This window comes from Oncorhynchus gorbuscha, linkage group LG17 (genome assembly GCF_021184085.1).
Source record: "Oncorhynchus gorbuscha isolate QuinsamMale2020 ecotype Even-year linkage group LG17, OgorEven_v1.0, whole genome shotgun sequence".
Taxonomy (NCBI): Eukaryota; Metazoa; Chordata; class Actinopteri; order Salmoniformes; family Salmonidae; genus Oncorhynchus; species Oncorhynchus gorbuscha.
In genome coordinates, this window is record NC_060189.1 from 51815948 (window position 1) to 51842633 (window position 26686).

At 42.0% G+C, this 26686-nt stretch overlaps 3 protein-coding genes and 1 long non-coding RNA gene across 8 annotated transcripts in view; 3 read left to right on the forward strand and 1 right to left on the reverse strand.

Annotated features, from left to right (window-relative positions):
- LOC124001648 (zinc finger protein 234-like) lies at positions 1–4723 on the forward strand. 4 transcript variants are annotated; one of them, XM_046308625.1, is made up of 4 exons: positions 1–446; positions 2712–2921; positions 3026–3156; positions 3362–4723. In XM_046308625.1, exons 2-4 carry the CDS (start codon positions 2834–2836, stop codon positions 4643–4645), a joined length of 1503 nt encoding a protein of 500 aa, XP_046164581.1. In that variant the 5' UTR covers positions 1–446; positions 2712–2833; the 3' UTR covers positions 4646–4723. The 4 variants fall into 4 exon arrangements, with proteins under 4 accessions (XP_046164581.1, XP_046164579.1, XP_046164580.1 ...); XM_046308623.1 differs by lacking the exon at positions 2712–2921; XM_046308624.1 differs by lacking the exon at positions 1–446 and having other exon boundaries at positions 1991–2921.
- Positions 1–26686, forward strand: part of LOC124001614 (gastrula zinc finger protein 5-1-like) — a 532153-nt gene that overhangs the window by 171114 nt on the left and 334353 nt on the right. The gene's annotated exons all lie outside the window — the stretch shown is intronic.
- On the reverse strand, positions 57–11920 carry LOC124001686. Its single transcript, XR_006832837.1, has 3 exons — positions 11807–11920; positions 2674–2884; positions 57–1986 (listed from the first exon to the last, which is right to left on the reverse strand). It is a non-coding gene; the product is annotated as an uncharacterized LOC124001686 (long non-coding RNA).
- LOC124001633 (zinc finger and SCAN domain-containing protein 21-like) overlaps positions 10875–26686 on the forward strand; it is a 21177-nt gene continuing 5365 nt past the window's right edge. Inside the window, exons 1-3 of the mRNA XM_046308600.1 lie at positions 10875–11367; positions 11916–12037; positions 13988–14155. Of these exons, the coding sequence (XP_046164556.1) occupies positions 11085–11367; positions 11916–12037; positions 13988–14155 (573 nt within the window). The 5' untranslated portion in view covers positions 10875–11084. The remainder of the gene's footprint in view (positions 11368–11915; positions 12038–13987; positions 14156–26686) is intronic.

Below are 26686 nucleotides of genomic sequence, written 5' to 3' on the forward strand. Positions count from 1 at the left end.
AGTGAACGTTGACCAAGAACAATTTACACGTTAGCATTGTTGTTATTTAGACGTTTATTAACACATTGGAACTCAAAATATGACTCATTTAACGGCACAACATCACATACTTCAGGTAGTCTTTAATTCACGTTAGAGATAGGACTCTACGTTATCTAAGTAACGTTAGCTAACAATGGTTTTTCACACTCAAATAGCCTCCATCATGGAGGTTCTAGCGAATGCAGCTGTGGCAGAGATCTGTAAAGTCGTAGACGACGACTATGCAGTGTTTCGTTTGGAAATAACTCAAAGCCAGAAAGAAAACAGGACATTGCGGAGGAAACTACAGCTATTGGAACTGAAGGTGGTACGGGAGCGCGCAGAGAGGACAATTAGAGAGCGCGTCCGCGCCAGTCGTCCCAGTAGTGTCAAGATCCTCGACCAATACAGAGGAATGGCAAGAGGTACATTTTGCAGAAGGCCGAGACTGTGGGGCCAGTTTCCCTCTGTGCATGTGTTCCTATTTGTTACCTAGAATTGGGTCTTGGTCAGTTTTAGGATAGTATGCCATACAGGGCCGGTCGTAGATTTTTGGTGGCCCTAAAAAAAAATCGTATTAGAATGAGGGTTTGTTACACATTTTGCCATGACTTGTGCCATGTTCATATCAGTGTTTAATTTGAGCTGAATCCTGCACGAGCAGGATCTGGCACCTTGCTGTTTTGGACTGTTTCGTGTCGGAACATATTTGGTTGGATCTGGTGCCTCTCGTGGCATAAATTATTTCGACTTTTTGCAATGTAAAACTTTTGAATAAAATCGATCAAAGTTCATACAAGTAGCCTCTTTGTTGTTTCTCCTGTCCACCCCACCACACACACACAAACAACATACTGTGAAAAAGTAGAATATCAGGCCCGGGCTGAAAATCTAAGTATGTATTCAGGTTCGGCCCAGGTTTATGGTTTGCGCAACATTGTAATATATGTTTGAGACCAATGTGTGGCCGCGGCTGTGTGACAAGCGTGCCTGTATCTCTCTCCGAACTAGAATGTGATTAACCCTCTATGATCTCCCTCCCTCTTCTGATAGACATGAGTCTGCAACTCTTATCTCTCCAGAGTTGCGCCTCTTTATTTCCTTGTAGAAGCATAGTCACGCGAAAGGTTCTGGAGGAGCTGCAGCACCCCTGATATATTGAAATACATTTTCTAAAGTTACTGCTGTCTGTTCAGGAAAAAAAAGAAATAATTTCAGAATAGCTTACTACACAAATGTAGTCAGAGGACCAATAGCTTCTTTTAAATAATAGCTGTGGAGTGTAGCCTAATAAGGCGGGAACGCACGGCAAAACTGTCAGTGAACAAACAGCATGCAGACAAAACTGGCCTTTAACAATATTTCAAATACAATCACGGGAAAACACAGGTTGAAAAGCAAATAGCTCCTGCTGAACATGAATGATCTGTATGCTGTAGGCTACCAACATTTCAACTTTCAAATATTGTTTTACAAAGTAAAACGAGAGAGAAAGGCTTTTGGCACGATTGCATCGCCCATCACCAGCGAGTGAGCTGCGCAACATTGGACAAATCAGTTTAACTGGAAAGCATTTTAGGACTAATTACCTCATATTGTAGCCAACAATATGCGGCTCCACACACCTAGGCTATTGATGGATTCAAGATATTGTCGTTTTTATTGATTTCAGATTCTCAGTTAGTCCGTATCAAAGTAGCCTGTCATTTAAGATCATTTGTGCGGTATTTAAAACATATTCTGCCAAAGTCTCCAGTCATGTAAAATTATGTAGAATTGCCTGAAATCCGTTTTTATAAAAGGCCACTTTTCTGACAGTTTGTGCAGAAATTCTTCGGTTGCTGGTCTCAGTCCGGGTGGCTGGTCTCAGACAATCTCGCAGGTGAAGACTGATGTGGAGATCCTGGGCTGGCATGGTTACACATGGTCTGTGGTTGTGAGGCCGGTTAGACGTGGATGGATTATCTTGGCAAAGGAGAAATACTCATTAACAGGGATGTAAACAAATGTGTCCACAATTTGAGAGAAGCTTTTTGTGTGTATGGAACATTTCTGTTATCTTTTTTATTTCAGCTTATGAAACATGGGACCAACATGATTGGTGAAGGCATTGTGTCAAGGAGCAGTGCGGCTTGGCAGGGTCGTGTTTCGGAGGACGCATTTTTCTCCCCAATTTCGTGATATCTAATTGGTAGTTGCGGTCTTGTCTCATCTCTGCAATTCCCCTACAGACTCGGGAGAGGCAAAGGTCGAGAGCAATGCGTCCTCCGAAACACAACCCTGCCAAGCCGCACTATGCCTTCACTAATCTGTCGGAGGAAACACCGTCCAACTGACAACCAAAGTTAGCTTGCAGGCGCCCGGCCCGCCACAAGGAGTTGCTAGAGCACGATGAGACAGCTGTTAGAGAATTGAATGGTAATTTCTCTACCATAAGCCGCCTCCATCGTTTTAGAGAAATTTCAGCCTGCCAAACCCTCCCCTAACCCAGATGATGCAGGGGCGCGTCAGCACTGTGATGCAGTGCCTTAAACCACTACACCACTCGGGAGGCCTTATTTTTAACTTATCTAATTGTTATCATGCACCTGCAACAAGATAGCTCTGATGTGCAAGTGTATTTTTGAATGTTGAAAGTAAAACACAAGTCACCTCCTTCTCTCGCCCCTACATCTGGACCCTTCTGGGAGGGAGAGGAGCCTGTCCACAGATGCACCTTAGGAGGATGAGGAGAGGATGACTGGTAGGGTGATGGAGTGGTAACCCCTGCAGCGTCTCATCCATCACCGCTTACCACTTCCAGACTGCGGCTATGGTCTCCCTCTCCCTTGGTGCTGAGTCTGGTGGGGGCAGCTTTCAACTCCTTAAAAATATGGAAAAGGATAGCTTTCAGCATCAAAGTAGGGATATTCGAACATGGCCAGTGTCAATAGTGTACAATATAGCGTTGAGCATTTACAGTACCTAACTTTAACCACCTCTTTTCCCCCAATCACTCACTCAGGTGAAGGTCCTCTCACTGGAGGCTACATGAGCTTTGTGAAGCCAGCGGGACACAATATATGGAGAGATGACCAACCAATCACTGTTGATGAGGGAAGTGGATCTTCAACCCAGCATGTTATTGTGATAGAGGTTAGTGTCATAATGTAACATAAAAATGTACAGTACATCAATTGTGGCCCGTTTATTTCAGAAATGCTTCCCTCAACTATTAATTTGATTACATGTACATCCTTATTTATCTGCCATAGGGGAGCTTGTGAGACTTCCCTACGACATTGTTATCCAATGCTACTCTTGAATCGGTAATAAATAACCTCCTCTCTTCATGTGTCAGTCTGCAGATGCAGAGGCTTCTGGTTCTGGAGGATCATCTCAGGTCAAACAGGACAGGACTGAAGGAGACGACCCACGGCACAGCAGAGATATGAAGCTGGAGACTGGAGCAGCGGCTGGCGTGGCGCCCCTTGTAGCCACGGAGGACCTCGCCACCATGACCCATCCAAGGACCCGACGCAGCATCACGGAGGTCAATGGAACGCTGGACGCTGTCCTCAAGTCAGAGACAGACACCAATACTTTAACTGTAACACACAGGCTATTACACACTAGATCTGACCACAGGTCAGACCCAGAGAGACTGGGGCTGAGGCGACTGAGCTGTCCTCTTGCTCCCGGCTCAGAGTATTTACTTTACGGTAACCCGAGCCCGATTCATTCCCATCGGGACTCAGGTTACGCGTTAGAGACGGGAAATGATCCGCCTTGTTCCTACACAACAGAGATGGACCCTGACAACATGCCCTTGGATTTAGAAACACAGATTGATCAGTCTAGAGGGGACTGGAATCGGTACAGTAGTAGTGTATACTCTGAAGGGTGCCTAGATAAGAAAGGGGAGGTTATAGTGGTAGATGAGTTGAAAGTGGAGGGCGACGCTCCTCTGACATGGAATGTAGACGATACTCACTTAGGGGAAGGACACTCACAGGGCAGAGATTTGTTAGATTACAGGGAAAGCTTAGAGACAAATCCAAGCATCGAGACCCACTCCCCTTTACATGCGCTCAGGGATCGCGACCCAGTGTCCAAGTCGATGGATCATTCCGATTCACACATTCTTTTTGATCAGGTTTTGAACTCAAATGACCAAGGGGCCAAGGTTTTGGGAGGTGAAGCAAGCAGTAGTAAAGAGAAGCGGTTCCTCTGCATGTTCTGTAACAAAGGCTTCAGCTGCCTCCAGAAGGTGGAGATCCACCAGAGGGTCCACACAGGGGTGAAACCCTTCAGCTGTACCCAGTGTCACATGCGTTTCACCGAGGCTGGTAAACTGAAGAGGCACCAGAGGGTCCACACAGGGGAGAAACCCTTCAGCTGTGCCCAGTGTCAGATGCGCTTCGCCCAGGCTGGGCACCTGAAGAGGCACCAGAGGGTCCACACAGGGGAGAAACCCTACAGCTGCCCCCAGTGTCACATGCGCTTCGCCCAGGCTAGCAACCTGAAGATGCACCTGAAGGTCCACACGGGAGAACGGCCGTTTGCCTGTACACACTGCGGGAAGAAGTTCTCAGAGAGGAGCTACCTCAGGATACACCAGCAGAAAAACCATTCCACTCTATAACATAGAAAGTAACCATTCCACTTGATCACTTCTGACATGTAGATCAAATGCTGCATTAAAGTCAAGGATTCATTTTCATTGTTGTCAGCAGAAAATATCCGCAGATGCATTTTTAAAATGTATTTATTTATTTTACCTTTATTTAACTAGGCAAGTCAGTTAAGAACAAATTCTTATTTTCAATGACGGCCTAGGAACAGTGGGTTAACTGCCTGTTCAGGGGCAGAACGACAGATTTGTACCTTGTCAGCTCGGGGGTTTGAACTTGCAACCTTCCGGTTACTAGTACAACACTCTAACCACTAGGCTACCCTGCTGCCCCATTTGGGATAACGAGTAATACAGAGGGGTTGGGTTAAATGCGGAACACATTTCAGTTGAAGGCATTCAGTTGTACAACTGACTAGGTATTCCCTTTCCATAATAGATTTCAGTGTTGAATATTCCTGGGTTGAATAATGCATCCAGGCATTTTGTGATCTACAAGCCTTAAGTCTGTTGTATATTGTGTTTGTACTGTGTAAGCGATGTGTTTATAAATGCCTATTTCATTACTTCCAACTACTTAATGAGAAAATGAATGCAGTTTTATCAAGTTCATACAGATTTTTTTGTTGACATGCATGTGTGGTTTTTACATGGAGTATTTAACACTTAAATACACGTAACCATATACAGTTTGAAAATGGCAAGAGTTGGGCACTAATAAGCAAACATTGGAACGTGGTAGCTGTATAACACTGAATGGGTAAGCGCTGTATGTATGTTTTGACTGAGGGAAATGCAGTAAATTAAGATGACTCAATGTTTATGATCACTATGTTTGATGTACAGTTACAAGATGTCATGTTGTCATACCCTGGCTTCTTCTGAACAGACCGAGCTTATGTTTGTTTATTGTGAAGAAAACTCACCGCTGAACATGCACCTGAATGCACTCATGACTCCTTTCGATGCGCACCAAAATTACGAATCGTTTCTCTGAATTACCTTGTGAAAGCCTAACATTGTAAGATCATATTTTATAACTTAGCTAGTCATGTTTGCAATAGAAAAAGCTTTCAAATTATGCCCACTTTACCCAGATTGCGATTTATAATGGACTGTTTTTGGATTGCGTAAACGACAGTAATTTGGTGGCGGGGATGCAGGGTTGTGTTCTGAACAGAACAACTACACATGTGTTTGCTTCCTCAACGGCACAGCTATTTTCTACATTGTAGAATAATAGTGAAGATGTCAAAACTATGAAATAACACATATGGAATCATGTAGTAACCAAAAAAGTGTTAAAGATTATTCAAAGTAGCCACCCTTTGCCTTGATGACAGCTTTGCAATCGTTTTTTCACCTTAAGTAACCTATCTTATGTTACCATACCAGCATAACATATCATACTAATTTGAGTGACCTGGATTTACTTTAACTCTGTTATGTCTGGTCTATAAGGCCAGTCTGGAGATTGATACCATTTCAAAGCTTACAAACATGGTTGTCAAACTGTTTTATAATTTCTTGAAAAAAAGTTATGAAAATTGTAATTTTCTTAATCTTTAACGTCAATTATCTAAAATGCGTATAAACCCATTTTTAAAAGTATATTCGCATTTTCTGCTTGGACTCTTTTACATCATCTGTGTGGTGTTTTGTCCACTATCGGTTGAATATAGGGTGAGTGTCATGTCAATCATATAAATAAAAGATAGATGTGGTAGTTGCTGCAGCAGAAAAATATTAGGGTGAGAGATTTGAGTGCAGAACATCTGCAGGGAGTTTTGAGAGAAGGGGCCAAAGTAGTGGGTGAGGTGGTGGATCTTTGGGGATAGTGTATAGGTGCAGGGTTAGATCATGGTGTAATATTCCCTTTTTTTGTGACCAAATGTGAAAACTGCACTCCGTTCTGTGAAAAACAGCAATACGCAACACAGCATCTAGTATGCCGGAAATTCACAAAGAAGAAGAATAAACAGAAAAGACAGTACAATATTTACCAAAGATTATGGATATACTGACAAGATACATGTCTCTCTGCCCTAACAACGGGAGTAGTTGTTCACAAAGCGGCACTGCAGGCTGTCTAGCTCCCGCCTATACTTTTTTGAATTGGTGGATACATCTCATTATTGTAATTAGGGATGCACAATATTTCGGTAAGCATATCGGAACCGGCCTCTATTAGCTAAAAATGCCAACATCGTCATTGGCCCGATGTCTAGTTTAAAGCCGATGTGCAAAACCGATGTCAAAACTGACGTGCATACTTATATAACGTAGGTAGATTATGTAAAATATGCAACACAGCATTCCTAACCTAGCCCACAATGTCTGCTGTGTGGATCGAGCAGTCAACAAGATGAGCAGTCATTTGAAAGAGTAAGAACATTTCAGCGAGACAACTCAAAGGTGAAATCCAATAACGCCAAGATAATGGAATTCATTGCCCTTGACAATCAACCGTTCTCTGTTGTGGATGATGTTGACTTTCGCAGACTGGTCGAGCACCGGGACACCACCAAGTAGGCACTATTTGTCAGATGTTGCCCTAGCGGAGTAACACAGTATTGTTGAAACTCATCTCCATGAGCTACTTGCACTGCTATTAGCTTCACGACTGACATTTGGACCAGCGATGTCAGCCGCATTATGAGTCTAACAGCACAGAGGAAAGCCGTATTGCATGCTCAAGAATGTGCTGGTTCTCATACTGCTGCTGCCATTTCAATGGCATTTGAGAAAATGTTTGAAACTTGGAAACATGAACACTCTGAGCTCCATTCGAACAACTGACTCGAGAAATAAGCTCAACTGCATCTGCAGCAGACGTGATACCCTGTCATGGCATTAAAACACCTGCTCAACAAAAATGCCAACACAGATCGTCGGGTTAACGAGGAAGAGAGGCCACGGACAGACAGAGCTGAAACAGCTTGACAGGTATGATGAAATCCTGGTTGAGACTGAACAAATGAACAACAAAACAGCACAGCAAGTAAGTGAAAGAAATAGGTTTTGATTATGTTTTACTGGTAATGGGGACACATGTAAATGCCAACAAAATAACTATTTGGTCAGTGTGTGTGTTTCAACTGTTTAACAGTACTAGAATGCATAAAAGGTAGCTAAAATGTTTATCAGTTATCGGTATCGTTTTTTTGGAGCAAGGTAAATATTGGATATCGGTATCGGCCAAAAATGTCATCAGTGCATCCCTAATTGTAATATTTAAAAAAATATTAAATTAGGATTGCATTCAATGGAGTGAGATGCTATGCTACTAGCCTCATTCCATGAATATGCATGGCTATCTCGGGACAACTCTAATATAGACGTATACTATGATTCGGTGAGTGAGTTTATAAGGTAGTGTATAGGAGATGTTGCACCCACTGTGACTATTAAAATATACCCTAACCAGAAACTGGATAGATGGTAGCATTCGCACGAAGCTGAAAGAGAGTACCACCACATTTAACCAGGGCAAGGCAACTGGGAATGGCAGAAAATAAACAGAGTAGTCGTAGACTCCGCAATAAATCAAACAAGAAAAATGTCAGTATAGAGACAAAGTAGAGTCAATTCAACGGCTCAAACACGAGATGTATGTGTCTACAGATTTATTTAACCTTTATTTACCTAGGCAAGTCATTTAAGAACTAATTCTTATTTACAATGACAGCTCAGGGATTCGATCTAGCAACCTTTAGGTACACTGGCCCAACACTTTAACCACTTGGTTACCTGCTGCCCCAATCACAGACTACAAAAGGAAAACCAGCCACATCTTGCTTCCAGACAAACTTAACACCTTCTTTGCCCACTTTGAGGATAACACAGTGCCACCGACGTGACCTGCTACCAAGGACCGTGAGCTCTCCTTCTCAGTGGCCGACGTGAGTAAGACATTTAAACGTGTTAACCCTCGCAAGGCTGCCGGCCCAGACGGCATCCCTAGCTGCGTCCTCAGAGCACCAACTGGCTGGTGTGTTTACGGACATGTGTTTACCGACATTTTCATTCTCTCCCTATCCCTGTCTGCTGTCCCCACATGCTTAAAGATGGCCACCATTGCTCCTGTACCCAAGAATGCAAAGGTAACTGAACTAAATGACTATCGCCCCGTAGCACTCACTTCTGTCATCATGAAGTGCTTTGAGAGACTAGTCAAGGATTATATCACCTCTACCTTACCTGACACCCTAGACCCACTTTAATTTGCTTACCGCCCCAGTAGGTCCACAGACGATGCAATTGCCATAACACTGCCGTATCCCGTCTGGACAAGAGGAATAACTATGTAAGAATGCTGTTTATTGACTACAGCTCAGCATTCAACACCATAGTACCCTCCAAGCTCATCATTAAGCTTGAGGCCCTGGGTCTCAACCCCGCCCTGTGCAATTGGGTCCTGGACTTCCTGATAGGCCGCCCAAAGGTGGTGAAGATAGGAAAAAATATCTCCACTTCGCTGATCCTCAACACTGGGGCCCCACAAGGGTGCGTGCTCAGCCCCCTCCTGTACTCCCTGTTCACCCATGACTGCGTGGTCATGCACGCCTCCAACTCAGTCATCAAGTTTGCAGATGACACAACAGTAGTAGGCTTGATTACCAACAACGACGAGACAGCCTACAGGGAGGAGGTGAGGGCTCTTGGAATGTGGTGTCAAGAAAACAACCTCTCACTTAACGTCAAGAAAACAAAGGAGATGATCGTGGACTTCAGGAAACAGCAGAGGAAGCACCCCCCTATCCACATTGACGGGACAGTAGTGGAGAAGGTGGAAAGTTCCTCTGCGTACATATAACTGACAAACTGAAATGGTCCACCCACACAGACAGTATGGCGAAGAAGGTGCAACACCGCCTCTTCAACCTCAGGAGGCTGAAGAAATTTGGCTTGTCACCTAAAACCCTCACAAACTTTTACAGATGCACAATTGAAAGCATCCTGTCTGGCTTTATCACTGCCTGGTACAGCAACTACACCGCCCACAACCGCAGGGCTCTCCAGAGGGTGAGGGGGGGGGGGTCTGCACAACGCATCAAAGGGGGAAACTACCTGCCCTCCAAGACACCTACAGCACCCAATGTCACAGGAAGGGCAAAAAGATCAAGGATAACAACCACCCAAGCCACTGCCTGTTCACCCCACTACCATTCAGAAGACGAGTACAGTACAGGTGCATCAAAGCTGAGACCAAGAGACTGAAAAACAGCTTCTATCTCAAGACCATCAGACTGTTAAACAGCCATCACTAACACAGAGAGGCTGCTGGATACATAAGACTTGAAATCATTGGCCACTTTAATAAATGGAACACTAGTCACTTTAATAATATGTACATATCGTGTATTACTCATCTCATATGTATATACTGTATTCCATCTATTGCATCTTAGCCCATGCCGCTCTGACTTTGCTCATCCATATATTTATAAACTGGGCAGTTTTATCTCCATCTCTTCATGGACACTCTTACCGAGAGTTGTGGCTGCTTTGTGTGATGTATCGTTGTCTCTACCTTCTTGCACTTTGTGCTGTTGTCTGTGGCCAATAATGTTTGTACCATGTTGTTGTCATGTTGTGTTGCTGCCTTGCTATGTTGTTGTCTTATAGGTCTCTCTTTATGTAGTGCAGTCTCTTTTGTCATTTGTGTTTTGTCCTATTTGCATTTTATAATAAGAATGTTATCCCAGCCCCCGTCCCCGCATGAGGCTTTTTGGTAGGCTGTCATTTTAAATAAGAATTTGTTCTTAACTGTCTTACCTAGTTAAATAAATGTTAAATTTAAACATAAATATTTTCCTTTACTTAGATTCGTGTGTATTAGGTATTTGTTGTGGAATTGTTAGATATTACTTGTTAGACATTGCTGCACTGTCGGAACTAGAAGCACAAGCATTTAGCTACACTCACAATAACATCTGCTAACCATGTGTATGTAACCAATACAATTTGATATAAAGTGTTTTTTTTCTCCGAATTGCCGGCACGTCACGTGTCCTACTTGTATCAGTACATTCGTAACAACTTAAGCATTACGAAACTTATATTCGATCAAATAAACCAACATAGTCATAACATTTTATTGACCAAATTCGACTCTCATTGACCATATCTCACCACTCCTTGCTTGATTGGCGAAACAACGAAAAATCGCCACCTGCTGGAAGGAGACAGACTTTCTGCCGAGTGCAGAAAGTCTGGCTCTTCCTCTATGGTATTAGAAACTGTGAAACTGAAGTGAACAGTGACGAAGAACAATTTCCACATTAGCGTTTTTATTGTCATTTAGACGTTTATGAACACCCCGGAACTCAAAATATGACTCATTTAACGGCACAGCATCATATACTTACCAAAGGTAGTGTTTAATTCGCATTGCATACAGGATTTGTTTAATAGATTGTATCTAGGTAACACTAGCTAGCTGCTAACAATGGCTAACTGTATGGCTTTTCACTCTCAAATAGCCTCCATCATGGAGGTGCTAGCGAATACAGCCGTGGCAGACATATGTAAACTCGTAGACGACGACTATGCAGTGTTTCGTTTGGAAATAACTCAAAGCCAGAAAGAAAACAGGACATTGCGGAGGAAATTACAGCTATTGGAACAGAAGGTGACACGGGAGCGCGCAGAGAGGACAATGCGAGAGCGCGTCCTCGCCATTCGTCCCAGTAGTGTCAAGATGGTCGACCGATACAGAGGAATGCCCAGAGGTACATTTTGCACAAGACCGTGGCTGTCGCCCCGTTCCCGTCTGCGCATGTGTTCAGATGTATTACCCATAATTTTGTCTTTGTCCGTTTTTGGATAGTATGCAATACTTCCCCTGATTACTTACTTAGCTGTCTTGCACAAAGACACAATATTTCCCGGAAGGCCGAGGCTGCGCAGTTTGTTGCCGTTCATATATAGCTTTGTGCCTGTCTTGCACGTGTTTTTTTACATGTGTTAGCCAGAATTGGGTGATGGTCAGTTTTTGAATAGTATGCAATAATTCCTATGATTACTTATCTAGTGCAAAGACACTATCATATTCATACCAGATTCTTGATTTACTGCATTTCCTATTGTTTACTCAATAAAAACAATATGATGATTATGTTTCATGCAATCAACCTATAAATAGTATATCAATAAGTTATGAGGTGTTACCTTATATCCTTGCCAATTCTAGACATTGTCAATAGTGTACAATATACCATTGAGCATTGACAGTAGCTAATCGAACCACCTTTTTTCCCCCAATTAATCTCCGGTGAAGGACATCTCACTGGAGGCCACAGGAGCTTTGTGAAGCCAACAGGACAAAATACATGGAGAGATGACCAACCAATCACTGTTGAGGGGAGTGGAACCTCAATCCAGCATGTTATCGTGATAGAGGTTTGTGTAATAGTTTTACATACAGTACAGGGTAGTCTAGTGGTTAGAGCGTTGGACTAGTAACCGAGCTGACAAGGTACAAATCTGTCATTCTGCCCCTGAACAGGCAGTTAACCCACTGTTCCTAGGCAGTCATTGAAAATAAGAATTTGTTCTTAACTGACTTGCCTAGTTAAATAAAGGTAAAATTAAATTAAGTCAAGAGTTTGGACACACCTACTCATTCAAGGGTTTTTCTTTATTTTTACTATTTTATACATTGTAGAATAATAGTGAAGACATCAAACTATAAAATAACACATGGAATCGTGTAGTAACCAAAAAAGTGTTAAACAAATCAAGATATATTTTATATTTGAGATTCTTCAAAGTAGCCAACCTTTGCCTTGATGACAGCTTTGCAGATGCTTGGCATTCTCTCAACCAGCTTCAGCTGGAATGCTTTTCCAACAGTTTTGAAGGAGTTCCCACATGCTGAACACTTGTTGGATGCTTTTCCTTTACTCTGTAGTCCAACTCATTCCATACCATCTCAATTGGGTTGAGGTCAGGTGATTGTGGAGGCCAGGTTGTCTGATGCAGCACTCAATCTCTCTCCTTCTTGTTCAAATAGCCCTTACTCAGCCTGGAGGTGTGTTGGGTCATTGTCCCACTAAACGCAAACCAGATGGGATGGCAATTCGCTGCAGAATGCTGTGGTAGCCATGCTGGTTAAGTGTGCCTTGAATTCTAAATAAATCACGGAGTGTCACCAGCAAAGCACCCCCAAACATCACACCTCCTCCATGCTTCACGGTGGGAACCACACATGCGGAGATAATCCGTTCACCTATTCTGCGTCTCACAAAGATAAGGCAGTTGGAACCAAAAATCTAAAATTTGGACTCATCAGACCAAAGGACAGATTTCCACCAGTCTAATGTCCATTTCCTGTGTTTCTTGGCCCAAGCAAGTCTTTTCTTCTTGTTGGTCCTTTAATTGTGGTTTCTTTGCAGCAATTCGACCATGAAGGCCTGATTCATGGAGCGGCAGGTAGCCTAGTGGTTAGAGCGTTGGACTAGTAACCGGAAGGTTGCAAGATCGAATCCCCAAGCTGACAAGGTACAAAATCTGTCGTTCAGCCGCTGAACAAGGCAGTTTACCCTAGGCTGTCATTGAAAATAAGAATTTGTTCTTAACCGACATGCCTAGTTAAATAAAGGAAAAATGCAAATTCACGCAGTCTCCTCTGAACAGTTGATGTTGAGATGTCTGTTACTTAAACTCTGTGAAGCATTTATTTGGGCTGCAATATCTGAACTTATCCTCTGCAGCAAAGATAAAGGTAACTCTGTCTTCCTATTCTGTGGCGGTCCTCATGAAAGCCAATTTCATCATAGCTGGATGGTTTTTGCAACTGCACTTGAGGGAACTTTAAAAGCTCTTGAAATGTTCCGTATTGACTGACTTAAGTTTCTCTTTGCTTATTTGAGCTGTTCTTGCCATAATCTATCTTCTGTATACCCCCTACCTTGTCACAACACAACTGATTGGCTCAAACGCATTAAGGAAAGAAATTCCACAACTGAACTTTTAACAAGGCACACATGTTAATTGAATTGTATTCTAGGTGACTACCTCATGAAGCTGGTTGAGAATGCCAAGCTTGTGCAAAGCTGTCATCAAGGCTACTTTGAAGACTCTCAAATATAAAATATATTTTAATTTAACACTTTTTGGTTACTACATGATTCCATATTTATTTCATAGTTTTGGTGTCTTCACTATTATGCTACAATGTATAAAATAATAAAAGTAAAGAAAAACCCTTGAATGAGTAGGTGTGTCCAAACTTTTGGCTGGTACTGTACATCCTTATTTATCTGCAATAGGGGAGCTTGTGAGACTTCCCTACGACATTGTTTTCCAATTCCACTCATGTACCAGTAACCTCCACTCTTTTTGTGTCAGTCTGCAGATACAGAGGTTTCAGGTCCTGGGGTCAAGCAGGAGAGAACTGAAAGGGAGGACACAAGACACAGAAGAGACGTCCAGATTGGATTGACTGGAGCACCCCCTGTATCCAGGGAGGACCCTGCCGCCTCGCCTCAGCCCAGGACACGACACAGCATCACGGAGGTCAGTGGAACGCCAAACAACGTCCTCAAGTCAGAGACAGAAACCAAGACTTTAACTGTAACACACAGGCTCTTACCCACAGAATCTGACCACAGATCAGACTCCGAGACGCTGGGGCCACTGGGCTGTCCTCCTGCTTCCAGCTCAGAGTACTTACCGGTATTTCACCAGAGCCAGAGAACGGTTCTTTCCTGTGGAGATGGTGACGCGTTAGACACTGGTGTTGATGAACTGTCTTGTTCTTACGCTACAGAGATGGACCCTGGCAACATATCCTTGAGTTTAGAGACACAGACTCATCTTTTTAGAGGAGACTGTAACCAGTACAGTAGCAGTGTATACTCTGAAGGGTTCTTAGATAAGAAAGGGGAGGTTGTAGTGGTAGACGAGGTGAAAGTGGAGGGCGACGCTCCTCCCACATGGAATGCAGATAGTCACCTAGGAGACGGACACTCACAGGGCAGAGATTTCTTAGATTACAGAGAAAGCTTAGACACAAATATAAATGTTGTCACCCACTCCCCTTTACACGCATTCAGGGATCGTGACCCAGTGTCCACGTCGATGGCACCTTCCGATTCACACGGCTGCGTCGTTTTCGATCAGGTGTTGAACTCAAATGACCAAAGGGCCATGGCTCGTGGAGGGGGAGCAATATCAGGCAATAGTAAAGAGAAACGGTTCCTCTGCATGTTCTGTAACAAAGGCTTCCGCTGCCCCCAGAAGGTGGCGATCCACCAGAGGGTCCACACAGGGGAGAAACCCTTCAGCTGTACCCAGTGTCATATGTGCTTTTCCCAGGCTTGTCACCTGAAGAGGCACCAGAGGGTCCACACAGGGGAGAAACCCTACAGCTGCCAACAGTGTGAGAAGAGGTTCTCCCGCCAGGACCAGCTGAAGATGCACCTGAAGGTCCACACTGGAGAGAGGCCATTTGCCTGTACGCACTGCAAGAAAAGGTTCTCAGAGAAGAGCAACCTCAGCATACACCAGCAGAAACACCATTCCACTATGTAACATAGAAAATAACCATTCCACTCTATAGCGTCTGCCGTTTAGGTCAAACCCAGCATTAAAAACATAGATTCATTTTCAGTGTTATCAGCAGAAAAGATCCACAGATGCATTTAGAATAATGATAGAAACAGATTTCAGTGTTGAATATTTGTGGGTAGAATATTGCATCCAGATATTGTGTGATATATAAGCCTAAAAATAAGTGCTTGAGGTGTTCCGGAAGACTGTTCTAAAAAATGGACCTCTGTAGGAGATTAAAAATTGGCCTAGTTTGTGCCAGTTCTTGTGGAGTAGTGGTGGACCTGAGTATTAAATGTGAATAGTGATTGAAAAGAAACAGGGAGTACGTATTTTTTTTAGTTGAAAAGAAACAGGGAGTACATTTAAAAACAATTTTTTTTTAAATGCATACAGATTTTAAGTTGGTTGATGTCATGAATATTAAGAACTTGAAAGCAATGGAAAAGTGGAGAGGAACTGGCACGACTGTCTGAAATGAGTTGCAGGCATCACAAAACGTTTTCGGAGACTTAATATGTTAAGGTTACTTTTGTAAGTATTGGCCTAGACCAGGGCTATTCAACTCTTACCCTACGAGGTCCAGAGCCTGCTGATTTTCTGTTTTACCTGATAATTAATTGCACCCACCTGTTGTTCCAGGTCTAAATCTGTCCGTGAGTAGAGGGGAACAATGGAGAAAGAAATGCAGCACAACTGGCTCCAGAGTTGAGTTTGAGGGGCCTAGACTATATTGCAACTTAAGGATGCATTAAGGTGTATTACAGATTTAATATTATTTTACTTGAGATGTTGAATTCGTCTGATGACACCAATATCTCTCGCAATTTTATTGCAGACAAATTAAGTGGGATTTGCCCAGTTAATTTTTTCGTCAATGAAAACACCTAGGAATTTGTTAGTTTTAACACTGGGTAGTAAAGGAAATGTATACTTTTTTTATTCAACTGTTGGACCGAGGACAGACACTGGTTACAATATGCCATTTGATTATATTCCAATAGTCTCAATTCTGTAGACTACCTGTAAAAGGCGCTGCATGGTCAATCCGACATCTGCATTGGCCGTGTAGCATATACGGTGATACGGCCTCTGCAGAAGTCAGGGAATTCATACTTTTTGTGCTTCGCGGAGCAGAGCTGTTATGAGGGAACTTGTCAAGGAAGTGAGTTTGTGTTTATACAGGACCTTCCACCGCCCACCTACTGTCAGCCAATCATGTCAATGCGGAGATATACGGAGACCTCTGCATTGTTACAAAATTTGGGAGGCGCAAGGCGATGCGGTACAGAGCTCAATTTGGCCTCTGCATGCTTCCGTAGGCGCCGCAATTGCTTCACACCTTCCATACGGAGCCTCCGACCACATTTTCAGATCGAGCATAAATAGGCTTTTAGCCTATCCATTGTCACATTATGAAAGGTGTGAAAACAGATAATAGGCTGCATTTTGTGTCCCTGGCTGAGTTGATGAGCTGATTTGGGCAATCAGTTGATTGACATGTAGAACCTACTGTAGAACGATACATTTTCCTCCAGTGTGGATGCTCGCCTACGTTTTATAGTTAGGCTGTGTATAATTTGTCAATTTAGTTATTGTCTTTGGTGTGTATTGTGTGGACTTAATAGTTCATTTTGTAAAGCTGTCAATATGTTTGAGCCTATCCCAAGATGATTTTGATGAGCTGAGACACTTTTCTCTGGATAGTCAATTATCAGACTATTTGTTTTACTTCATGAAAACATTGAAATAAATGCAATTCACTTGTAGGCTCAGGCTTGCAACTAGATCACCCAGCACTGGGCGAGAACTCATGAGGCTCGGAGCCAAAGCACGCTGCTTAGACCTCGGCAGGTCACAATGCTGTAGCAAGCCGTAAGAATGCTATGAATACCAGTGGCGGTCAATGTCGTTTAAGATGGAGGTCAATTATATTTTTTTACGTGCATGGCCTTATTTATATTACAGCATATTGGATGACAGTCATACATATTCCATTCACCCAGTTCAATGTAACATCGATAGGTTTAGGCTACAACGTGTTACTCTATACCCATCATGAGGTTGCTACAACCTAGCCTATGAATGAAAGTTTACAACGTAGGTGCACACAGGTCGAGAGAAAGATTTGAGGTGACAGACAGTGACGCCGTCGTAGAAACTTTTACACAGGGAGACTCAAAGTCAATCTTAAATGAATCATTGTTTATTTTCATGCATGTGACAGACCAATACCTCATGAGACTTCTTCTCTCAAAGCTGAAACCTTGAAACTGAGAGATCCCTTTCTCTAAACAAGGTTCTGGGGGTACTGCCAAATTCAGATACTGATAGTGAGGATTCGTTCAACCAGTCACTTGCATGAACCAAGAAATTGGTTATTAGAAAAGCACACACTTAAAAATGTCTATCACATTATCACTTGTGGGACAATAATCGTTACATTTTAAGGTAAGCATTAGATTTTAGCTTCTATATCATATTTATAATAAAGTAAGGGAAATCAACACATAAAACCAGACACTTTATCATTTCAAACCCTTCTTTCTGGGTTGTACTTTTAAAACCATTGCAGTAGAATATTTTAACTTAACCTTTGCTTCATACAGTTGAAGTCAGAAGTTTACTTACACGTAGGTTGGAGTCATTAAAACTTCACACATTTCTTGTTAGCAAACTATAGTTTTGGCAAGTCGGTTAGGACATCTACTTTGTGCATGACACAAGTAATTTTTCCAACAATTGTTTACAGACGGATTATTTCACTTTTAATTCACTGTATCATAATTCCAGTGGGTCAGAAATGTACATACACTAAGTTGACTGTGCCTTTAAACAGATTGGAACATTTCAGAAAATGATGTCATGCTTTAGAAGCATCTAATAGACTAATTGACATCATTTGAGTCAATTGGAGGTGTACCTGTGGATGTATTTCAAGGCCTACCTTCAAACTCAGTGCCTATTTGTTTGACATCAATGGAAAATCAAAAGAAATCAGCCAAGACCTCAGAAAATACATTGTAAACATCCACAATTCTGGTTCATCCTTGGGAGCAATTTCCAAATGCCTGAAGGTACCACGTTCATCTGTACAAGCAATAGTACGCAAGTATAAACACCATGGGACCACGCAGCCGTCATACCGCTCAGGAAGGAGACGCGTTCTGTCTCCTAGAGATTAACGTAATTTGGTGCGAAAACTGCAAATCAATCCCAGAACAGCAGCAAAGGACCTTGTGAAGATGCTGGAGGAAACGGGTACAAAAGTATCTATATCCACAGTAAAACGAGTCCTATATCGACATAGCCTGAATGGCCACTCAGCAAGGAAGAAGCCACTGCTCCAAAACCACCATAAAAAAGCCAGACTACGGTTTGCAACTGAACATGGGGACAAAGATCATACTTTTTGGAGAAATGTCCTTTGGTCTGATAAAACAAAAATAGAACTGTTTGGCCATAACGGCCATCGTTATGTTTGGAGGGAAAAGGGGGATGCTTGCAAGCTGAAGAACACCATCCCAACCGTGAAGCACGGGGGTAGCAGCATCATGTTGTGGGGGTGCTATGCTGCAGGAGGGACTTGCGCACTTCACAAAATAGATGGCATTATGAGGAAGGAATATTATGTGGATATATTGAAGCAACATCTCAAGACATCAGTCAGGAAGTTAAAGCTGGGTCACAAATGGATCTTCCAAATGAAAGATGACCCCAAGTATACTTCCAAAGTTGTGGCAAAATGCCTTAAGGACAACAAAGTTAAGGTATTGGAGTGGCCCTCACAATGCCCTGACTTCAATACTATAGAAAATTTGTGGGCAGAATTGAAAAAGTGTGTGTGAGCAAGGAGGCCAACAAACCTAACTCAGTTACACCAGCTCTGTCAGGAGGAATGGGCCACAATTCACCCAACTTATTGTGGGAAGCTTGTGGAAGGCTACCCAAAACGTTTGATCCAAGTTAAGCAATTTAAAGGCAATGCTACCAAATACGAATTGAGTGTCAAATGTTAAAGAAAATAACACCGTTTTACTTTTTTTTCAAATTGGTTTATACTCCCTTATCTTGGCGATCTCACTACAGAGTTACAGGATCAGGGAGTTGAGGGCTAATCCTTAGGCAGAAATCCCGACCCTCCAGCAGATCCAATCTGGTGAAATTTGTTATTGAAGCAAGACAAAAAACAAAGAAAACAAAAACAACAGCAATATACATATCACTTGATGTGGGGAAAACTTCAATCCATTTGGGTAACTGTCAACCATTACCAACACATTTTTTCCTTTTACAACCAGGCATGTGAAGAAAATCTATTTGCATATTTACCAAAGGGCCACAGGGGACTGATAATTCCCCCTTTGGACACGACTCACATCGTGATTCATGCGTCCCAAAAAAAACAACACTGCCTTTTCCCTTGATGACTCCATCTTAACTTAATTAAAAATAGACTAGAGACAGATGTCCCTCATTCAGGGGTAGCACACTCTCCCCGTGTTCTGAATCACACACAGGACTGTTGATGATAAATTATAAAACTTCCTCTTAATTATTATTATTTACATAGTACATTTAAATGTCACCCAATGTCTTCAGTATTTCTAGTGAGGGTAATCAGGCTTCACCAGAAAGTGAGGTCAGAGGTCATTCAACCCCATTGAGTGTTTGTTTCTCCTGTACCTCAGACATTATTTAAAGATAAAGATATTTCAAACATTCTTTGTACCAGGTTTAGTTTTTCAGTACATTTCATATCAAGATCATTTAAGTGTGCAACCAGAACTATGAAAAGTTTAACTTCCAAAATGTTTATTTGTGTACCCTTTAAGTTGCATAATTTCGAACCTGTGAAAAACCACTAAAACAAAAATAAAAAGACCCCACACAATAAATCAGAGTACAAACCACTAACAAATATTAATTAACAAGTGGGTTGTGTGGGTGCTGGCTTGTGTGTGGTAAAACTTGTAAGGTAAAAACAAACAAAATGGCCAGGCCTTAGCTCGCAGTCAAGCTGAATGGGCCTCTTCTAAAATTAAAAATCCCAGAGGCTGTCTCTTGTAACCATTGTCATTTTGACCTGTTGCGTTGACATACAGTTCTGTACAAACTGTCCCTGGGACATAAAATAGTCAAAATAAGGAACCTGTTGTTTAACAAATCTACTAGGACCTTCAAAAAGTTGGTGCTGGCTTATCAGCTCAATATTCGTGACTAAAAACATTTACTTGGATCTACTTCAATTCTGGACACAGTTCCACATAATGGAAACAGGCTGTTTTAAATTATATTACCTTCTTACTTAAATCACCGGTGCTACCCAAACTATAGAATAATAATTGGAAATTGTCATAAACGTGTCATTTCAATTATTCCCAGATTTTCCCACTGTGTCCCTTACAGACAGGTTTTTTTTCAGTGAGTACAGGCGGCTAGCTGTTCCACAGGAAGCTTATCTCAAACCCAAACACTAGATATCGGCCTCCCTCTGTTCATAATGTGACATTTACTTCTTCAAATTACTAAGATATTGCATTAGTGCTATCTGAAAGCCACTTACCATTCACTTTGTTCCTTCACACTTATTAAATGTCTATTTAAAGATTCATATGTAATGCTTTGGCGGGATCAATATGTATTAACTGGGCTGGCACTGTCTCATGCTCTGTCCATATTAAACTATTTGGGCTAGGGGGCAGCATTTTCAGGTTTAGATGAAAAGCGTGCCCAGAGTAAACTGCCTACTACAGTCCCAGTTGCTAATATATGCATATTATTAGTATATTTTGATAGAAAACACTTGGAAGTTTCTAAAATTGTTTGAATGATGTATGTGAGTATAACAGAACTCATATGACAGGCAAAAACCTGAGAAAAATCCAACCAGGAAGTGGGAAATCTGAGGTTTGTAGTTTTTCTACTCTTGGCCTATCAAATATACAGTGTCTATGGGGTCATTTTGCACTTCATACGGCTTCCACTAGATGTCAACAGTCTTTAGAACCTTGTTTGAGGCTTCTACTGTGAAAGAGCAGGGAATGAGAGGGGATTGAGCCAGGTGTCTGGCAGAGTGCCATGGGCTCGTGATTCGCGTTTATGTGAGAGTTCCATTGCTTTTCTACAGAAAAAGGAATTTTCCGGTTGGAACATTATTGAAGATTTATGTTAAAAACATCCTAAAGATTGATTTTATACTTCGTTTGACATGTTTCCACAAACTGTAATATGACTTTTCGCCTGAACTTTTGCCTGGACCTGCCCGCGTGTCTAGATTGTGTACTGAACGCGCGAACCAAAAGGAGTTATTTGGACATAAATGATGGACTTTATGGAACAAATCAAACTATTGTGGAACTGGGATTCCTGGGAGTGCATTCTGATGAAGATCATCAAAGGTAAGTGAATATTTATAATGCTATTTCTGACTTCTGTTGACTCCAACATGGCGGATATCTTTTGGGTTGTGTTGGTCTCTGAGCGCCGTGCTCAGATTATTGCATGGTTTGCTTTTTCCGTATTTTTTTTGGTAATCTGACACAGCGGTTGCATTAAAGAGAAGTACACTGCTCAAAAAAAAAGGGAACACTAAAATAACACATCATAGATCTGAATGAATGAAACATTATTAAATACTTTTTTCTTTACATAGTTGAATGTGCTGACAACAAAATCACACAAATGATCAATGGAGATCAAATTTATCAACCCATGGAGGTCTGGATTTGGAGTGACACTCAAAATTAAAGTGGAAAACCACACTACAGGCTGATCCAACTTTGATGTAATGTCCTTAAAACAAGTCAAAATGAGGCTCAGTAGTGTTTGTGGCCTCCACGTGCCTGTGTGACCTCCCTACAATGCCTGGGCATGCTCCTGATGAGGGGGCAGATGGTCTCCTGAGGGATCTCCTCCCAGATCTGGACTAAAGCATCCGCCAACTCCTGGACAGTCTGTGGTGCAATGTGGCATTGATGGATGGAGTGAGACATGATGTCCCAAATGTGCTCAATTGGATTCAGGTCTGGGGAACAGGCGGGCCAGTCCATAGCATCAATGCCTTCCTCTTGCAGGAACTGCTGACACACTCCAGCCACATGTGGTCTAGCATTGACTTGCATTAGGAGGAACCCAGGGCCAACCGTACCAGCATATGGTCTCACAAGGGATGTGAGGATCTCATCCCGGTACCTAATGGCAGTCAGGCTACCTCTGGCGAGCACATGGAGGGTTGTGCGGCCCCCCAAAGAAATGCCACCCCACACCATGACTGACCCACCGCCAAACCGGTCATGCTGGAGGATGTTGCAGGCAGCAGAACGTTCTCCACGGCATCTCCAGACTGTCACGTCTGTCACATGTTCTCAGTGTGAACCTGCTTTCATCTGTGAAGAGCACAGGGCGCCAGTGGCGAATTTGCCAATCTTGGTGTTCTCTGGCAAATGCCAAACGTCCTGCATGGTGTTGGGCTGTAAGCACAACCCCACCTGTGGACGTCGGGCCCTCATACCACCCTCATGGAGTCCGTTTCTCACCGTTTGAGCAGACACATACACATTTTTGGCCTGCTGGAGGTAATTTTGCAGGGCTCTGGCTGTGCTCCTCCTTGCACAAAGGCGGAGGTAGCGGTCCTGCTGCTGGGTTGTTGCCCTCCTACGGCCTCCTCCACGTCTCCTGATGTACTGGCCTGTCTCCTGGTAGCGCCTCCATGCTCTGGACACTACGCTGACAGACACAGCAAACTTTCTTGCCACATCTCGCATTGATGTGCCATCCTGGATGAGCTGCACTACCTGAGCCACTTGTGTGGGTTGTAGACTCCGTCTCATGCTACCACTAGAGTGAAAGCACCGCCAGAATTCAAAAGTGACCAAAACATCAGCCAGGTAGCATAGGAACTGAGAAGAGGTCTGTGGTCACCACCTGCAGAACCACTCCTTTATTGGGGGTGTCTTGCTAATTGCCTATAATTTCCACCTGTTGTCTATTCCATTTGCACAACAGCATGTGAAATGTATTTTCAATCAGTGTTGCTTCCTAAGTGGACAGTTTGATTTCACAGAAGTGTAATTGACTTGGAATTACATTGTGTTGTTTAAGTGTTCCCTTTATTTTTTTGAGCAGTGTATATCTTTAATTCTGTGAATAACACTTGTATCTTTTATCAATGTTTATTATGAGTATTTTTGTAAATTGATGTGGCTCTGTGCAAATTCACGGGATGTTTTTGAGGCAAAGCCCAATGTAAACTGAGGTTTTTGGATATAAATATGAACTTGATCGAACAAAACATACATGTATTGTGTAACATGTTGTCCCGGGAGTGTCATCTGATGAAGAATATCAAAGGTTAGTGATTAATTTTCTCTATTTCTGTTTTTTTGTGACTCCTCTCTTTGGTTGGAAAATCGCTGTATGCTTTCTGTGACTAGTTGCTGACCTAATATAATGATATGGTATGCTTTCGCTGAAAAGCTTTTTAAAAATCGGACACTGCGGTTGGATTAACGAGAATTTTATCTTTAAAATGGTGTCTAATTCTTGTATGATTGAGAAATTTGAATTATGAGATTTCTGTTGATTGAATTTGGCGCCCTGCAATTTCATTGGCTGTTAGCGAGGTGGAACCCCGTTCCTAGACAGGTTAAGTCTTTACCTAGCATGTTCTGTATTCATCTACTCAACCGTTTAACACCATTGGCTCTATTTAACAAGGCATGGGGTTTATTTCAAAATGTATTACCAGGGTGGAAGAAAACTTTTTATATTTTTATTGGTTAGGGGTAAGTCAAATCCCGTACAATGCTTTAACCTTACAATGCTTTAACCTTATCTTTCTCAAATGATCCATAAAGGGACCACTGAACATTTCTCAGAATACGTCTACGTGTGGGTGTGCAAGTTGTATATAAAAAAAAATTATATTGTTACTTCGTCAGATCTCTGGTAACCCATTATACATTTGTGTTACATCACAAATTCCTCCTCTACACCAGTGTTCTATTCATACAAGGGTTTACATATTCCCTCTAGTGTTCTAATTTAAAAGCATATTCGGGAATAATACTCTATCTCCATACAGAACCCCTATATAAAGTTATAAATCTTTAGTTTTTCATGTTCACACCACAGCAGCCCGAGAGGTACGCATATCTTTCATATCGAGGAAATCGGTGTCCGGGGGCTGTTACCCTCTCAAATATTTTATTGGCATCTCCTGTCAGTGTTCACTAACTGTAGATCATGGGCAGTGGTGGACCGAACCCCTAGATAACGTTATAGTTCTGAAAATTCAGCTCACACAAAACTGGTTTTCCTTATATAACTATACTTAGGTATTCACATTCACAACACGTGCATCTTCAACGATTATAAATTCCTACAATAAGACCTTGTGCTATTATCAGTGGTTCTCAGACCACTTAGACTTTTCTATTGTTACATCCTATGCACCATATGTATCTTCAATGGTTCTCTTGCCACTACTTCCTATACACTTGTAGTCCCAGACTACGATGGGCGGTGGTGGATGGAACCCCTAGATTGAAAAACTCTAACACAGAACTGGAAAACTCGGCTCACATTCACTCCAAAGTCACACTGGAGCTAGTCCCCAGGCTCAGTACGTTATAGCTACATTTCAATCTCTTATTATCCAATTTTCTATTAGCTTATTATCCAAATTTCAATCTTAATAGTAATAATTTCAATCCATTTATTATACACATTTCAATCAGCTTAATGTCATATTTTACAATCACACAACTTTCACATCCACATTCACAGTACTAGTCCCAAACACACTTAAAATCTCCATTATTACCCCATGTGCATCTTCAATGATTCTCTTGTGCACTTCCTATGCACCATATGTATCATATATACAGTGCTTTCGGAAAGTATTCAAACCCGTTGACTTTTTCCACATTGTTAGGTTACAGACTTATTCTAAAATGGATTAAATAGGTTTTCCCACATCAAGCTACACACAATACCCCATAATGACAAAGCAAAAACAGGTTTTTAGAAATGTTTGCTAATTTATAAAAAATACTAAACTGAAATATCACATTTACATAACTATTCAGACCCTTGTCCCAAAGCCACTCCTGCATTGTATTGGCTTTGTGCGTAGGGTCATTGTCCTGTTGGAAGGTGAACCTTTACCACAGTCGGAGATCCTGAGCGCTCTGGAGCAGGGTTTCGATCTCTCTGTACCGCACTGGTCATCTTTGCCTTGATCCTGGCTAGGGTGGCACATTTTGGGGAATATTCAGAGGTGGAAACATTCCTGTTGGGAATTAACAGAAATATATGGGAATTGATGGAAATATATGCAAATTTACATTAACACCATTTAAGTGTAGCTGTTGTTTTCCATTGGATATATTTACCATATCATATGGAGACAAACATAATCCTTTTACCTTATGATAAGTAGACATAATTGCAAATTATTAAATCCTTCCAATAGAAATAAAAACAATTTAGTTACGAATTGAACTTTAAGTGAGTTGACTCTTCAGAAAGGGATGATTTCACAGAACAACAAAAGAAAGGGAATATTGAATGATCCCCAATGATCCATCGCATCTCCCAAAAACTTAACATACATCTGTAAAATGATAGTCTAGAAAATAAAGCTTTGGTTGTCTTCCTCTCAGGCTTTCATGTCTTCTGCCTAAACCTCCTCAATGTCCACTTCCTGAACTTCAGACTGAGGCCTCATCTTCACTGTCACTTTCCAACCTTGTTGAGGATGGCTCGTTGTCAGGCTCAAAAAGCCTCAAATTTGCCCGGATGGCCACCAATTTTTCAATTGGTCAGCCTGTTATGTGCTTTGGTGTGTGTGTTCCCAAACAAGGACCAGTTGCGCTCTGAGGCGGCTGATGTTGGTGGGATGTGGAGGATGATTGAGGCAACAGGGGAAAGAGCCTCAGATCTGCAAAGTCCCTTCCACCAGGTGGCTGATGAGATACACTATCGTTCAAAAGTTTGGGGTTACCTAGAAATGTCCTTGTTTTTGAAAGAAAAGCAAAAAAAATTGTCCGTTGAAATAACATCAAATTGATCAGAAATACAGTGTAGACATTGTTAATGTTGTAAATTACCATTGTAGCTGGAAATATCTACAGCAGCCATCACTCCTGTGTTCCAATGGCATGTTGTGTTAGCAAATCCAAGTTTATAATTTTAAAAAGCTAATTGATCATAAGAAAACCCTTTTGCAATTATGTTAGCACAGCTGAAAACTGTTGTTCTGATTTAAAGAAGCAATAAAACTGGCCTTCTTTAGACTAGTTGAGTATCTGGAGCATCAGCATTTATGGGTTTGATTACAGGCTCAAAATGGCCAGAAACAAATTACTTTCTGATGAAACTCATCAGTCTATTCTTGTTCTGAGAAATGAAGGCTATTACATGCGATAAATTGCCAAGAAACTGAAGATCTCGTACAACGCTGTGTACTACTCCCTTCACAGAACAGTGCAA

What these genes read in the sequence shown, in the direction of transcription:
- LOC124001648 (XM_046308623.1), top strand. Translation starts at nt 176, where the DNA reads ATGGTTTTTCACACTCAAATAGCCTCCATCATGGAGGTTCTAGCGAAT. An exon ending in ATACAGAGGAATGGCAAGAG is followed by an intron (nt 447 to 3,025) that starts GTACATTTTGCA and finishes TCACTCACTCAG; the next exon opens with GTGAAGGTCCTCTCACTGGA. An exon ending in AGCATGTTATTGTGATAGAG is followed by an intron (nt 3,157 to 3,361) that starts GTTAGTGTCATA and finishes TTCATGTGTCAG; the next exon opens with TCTGCAGATGCAGAGGCTTC.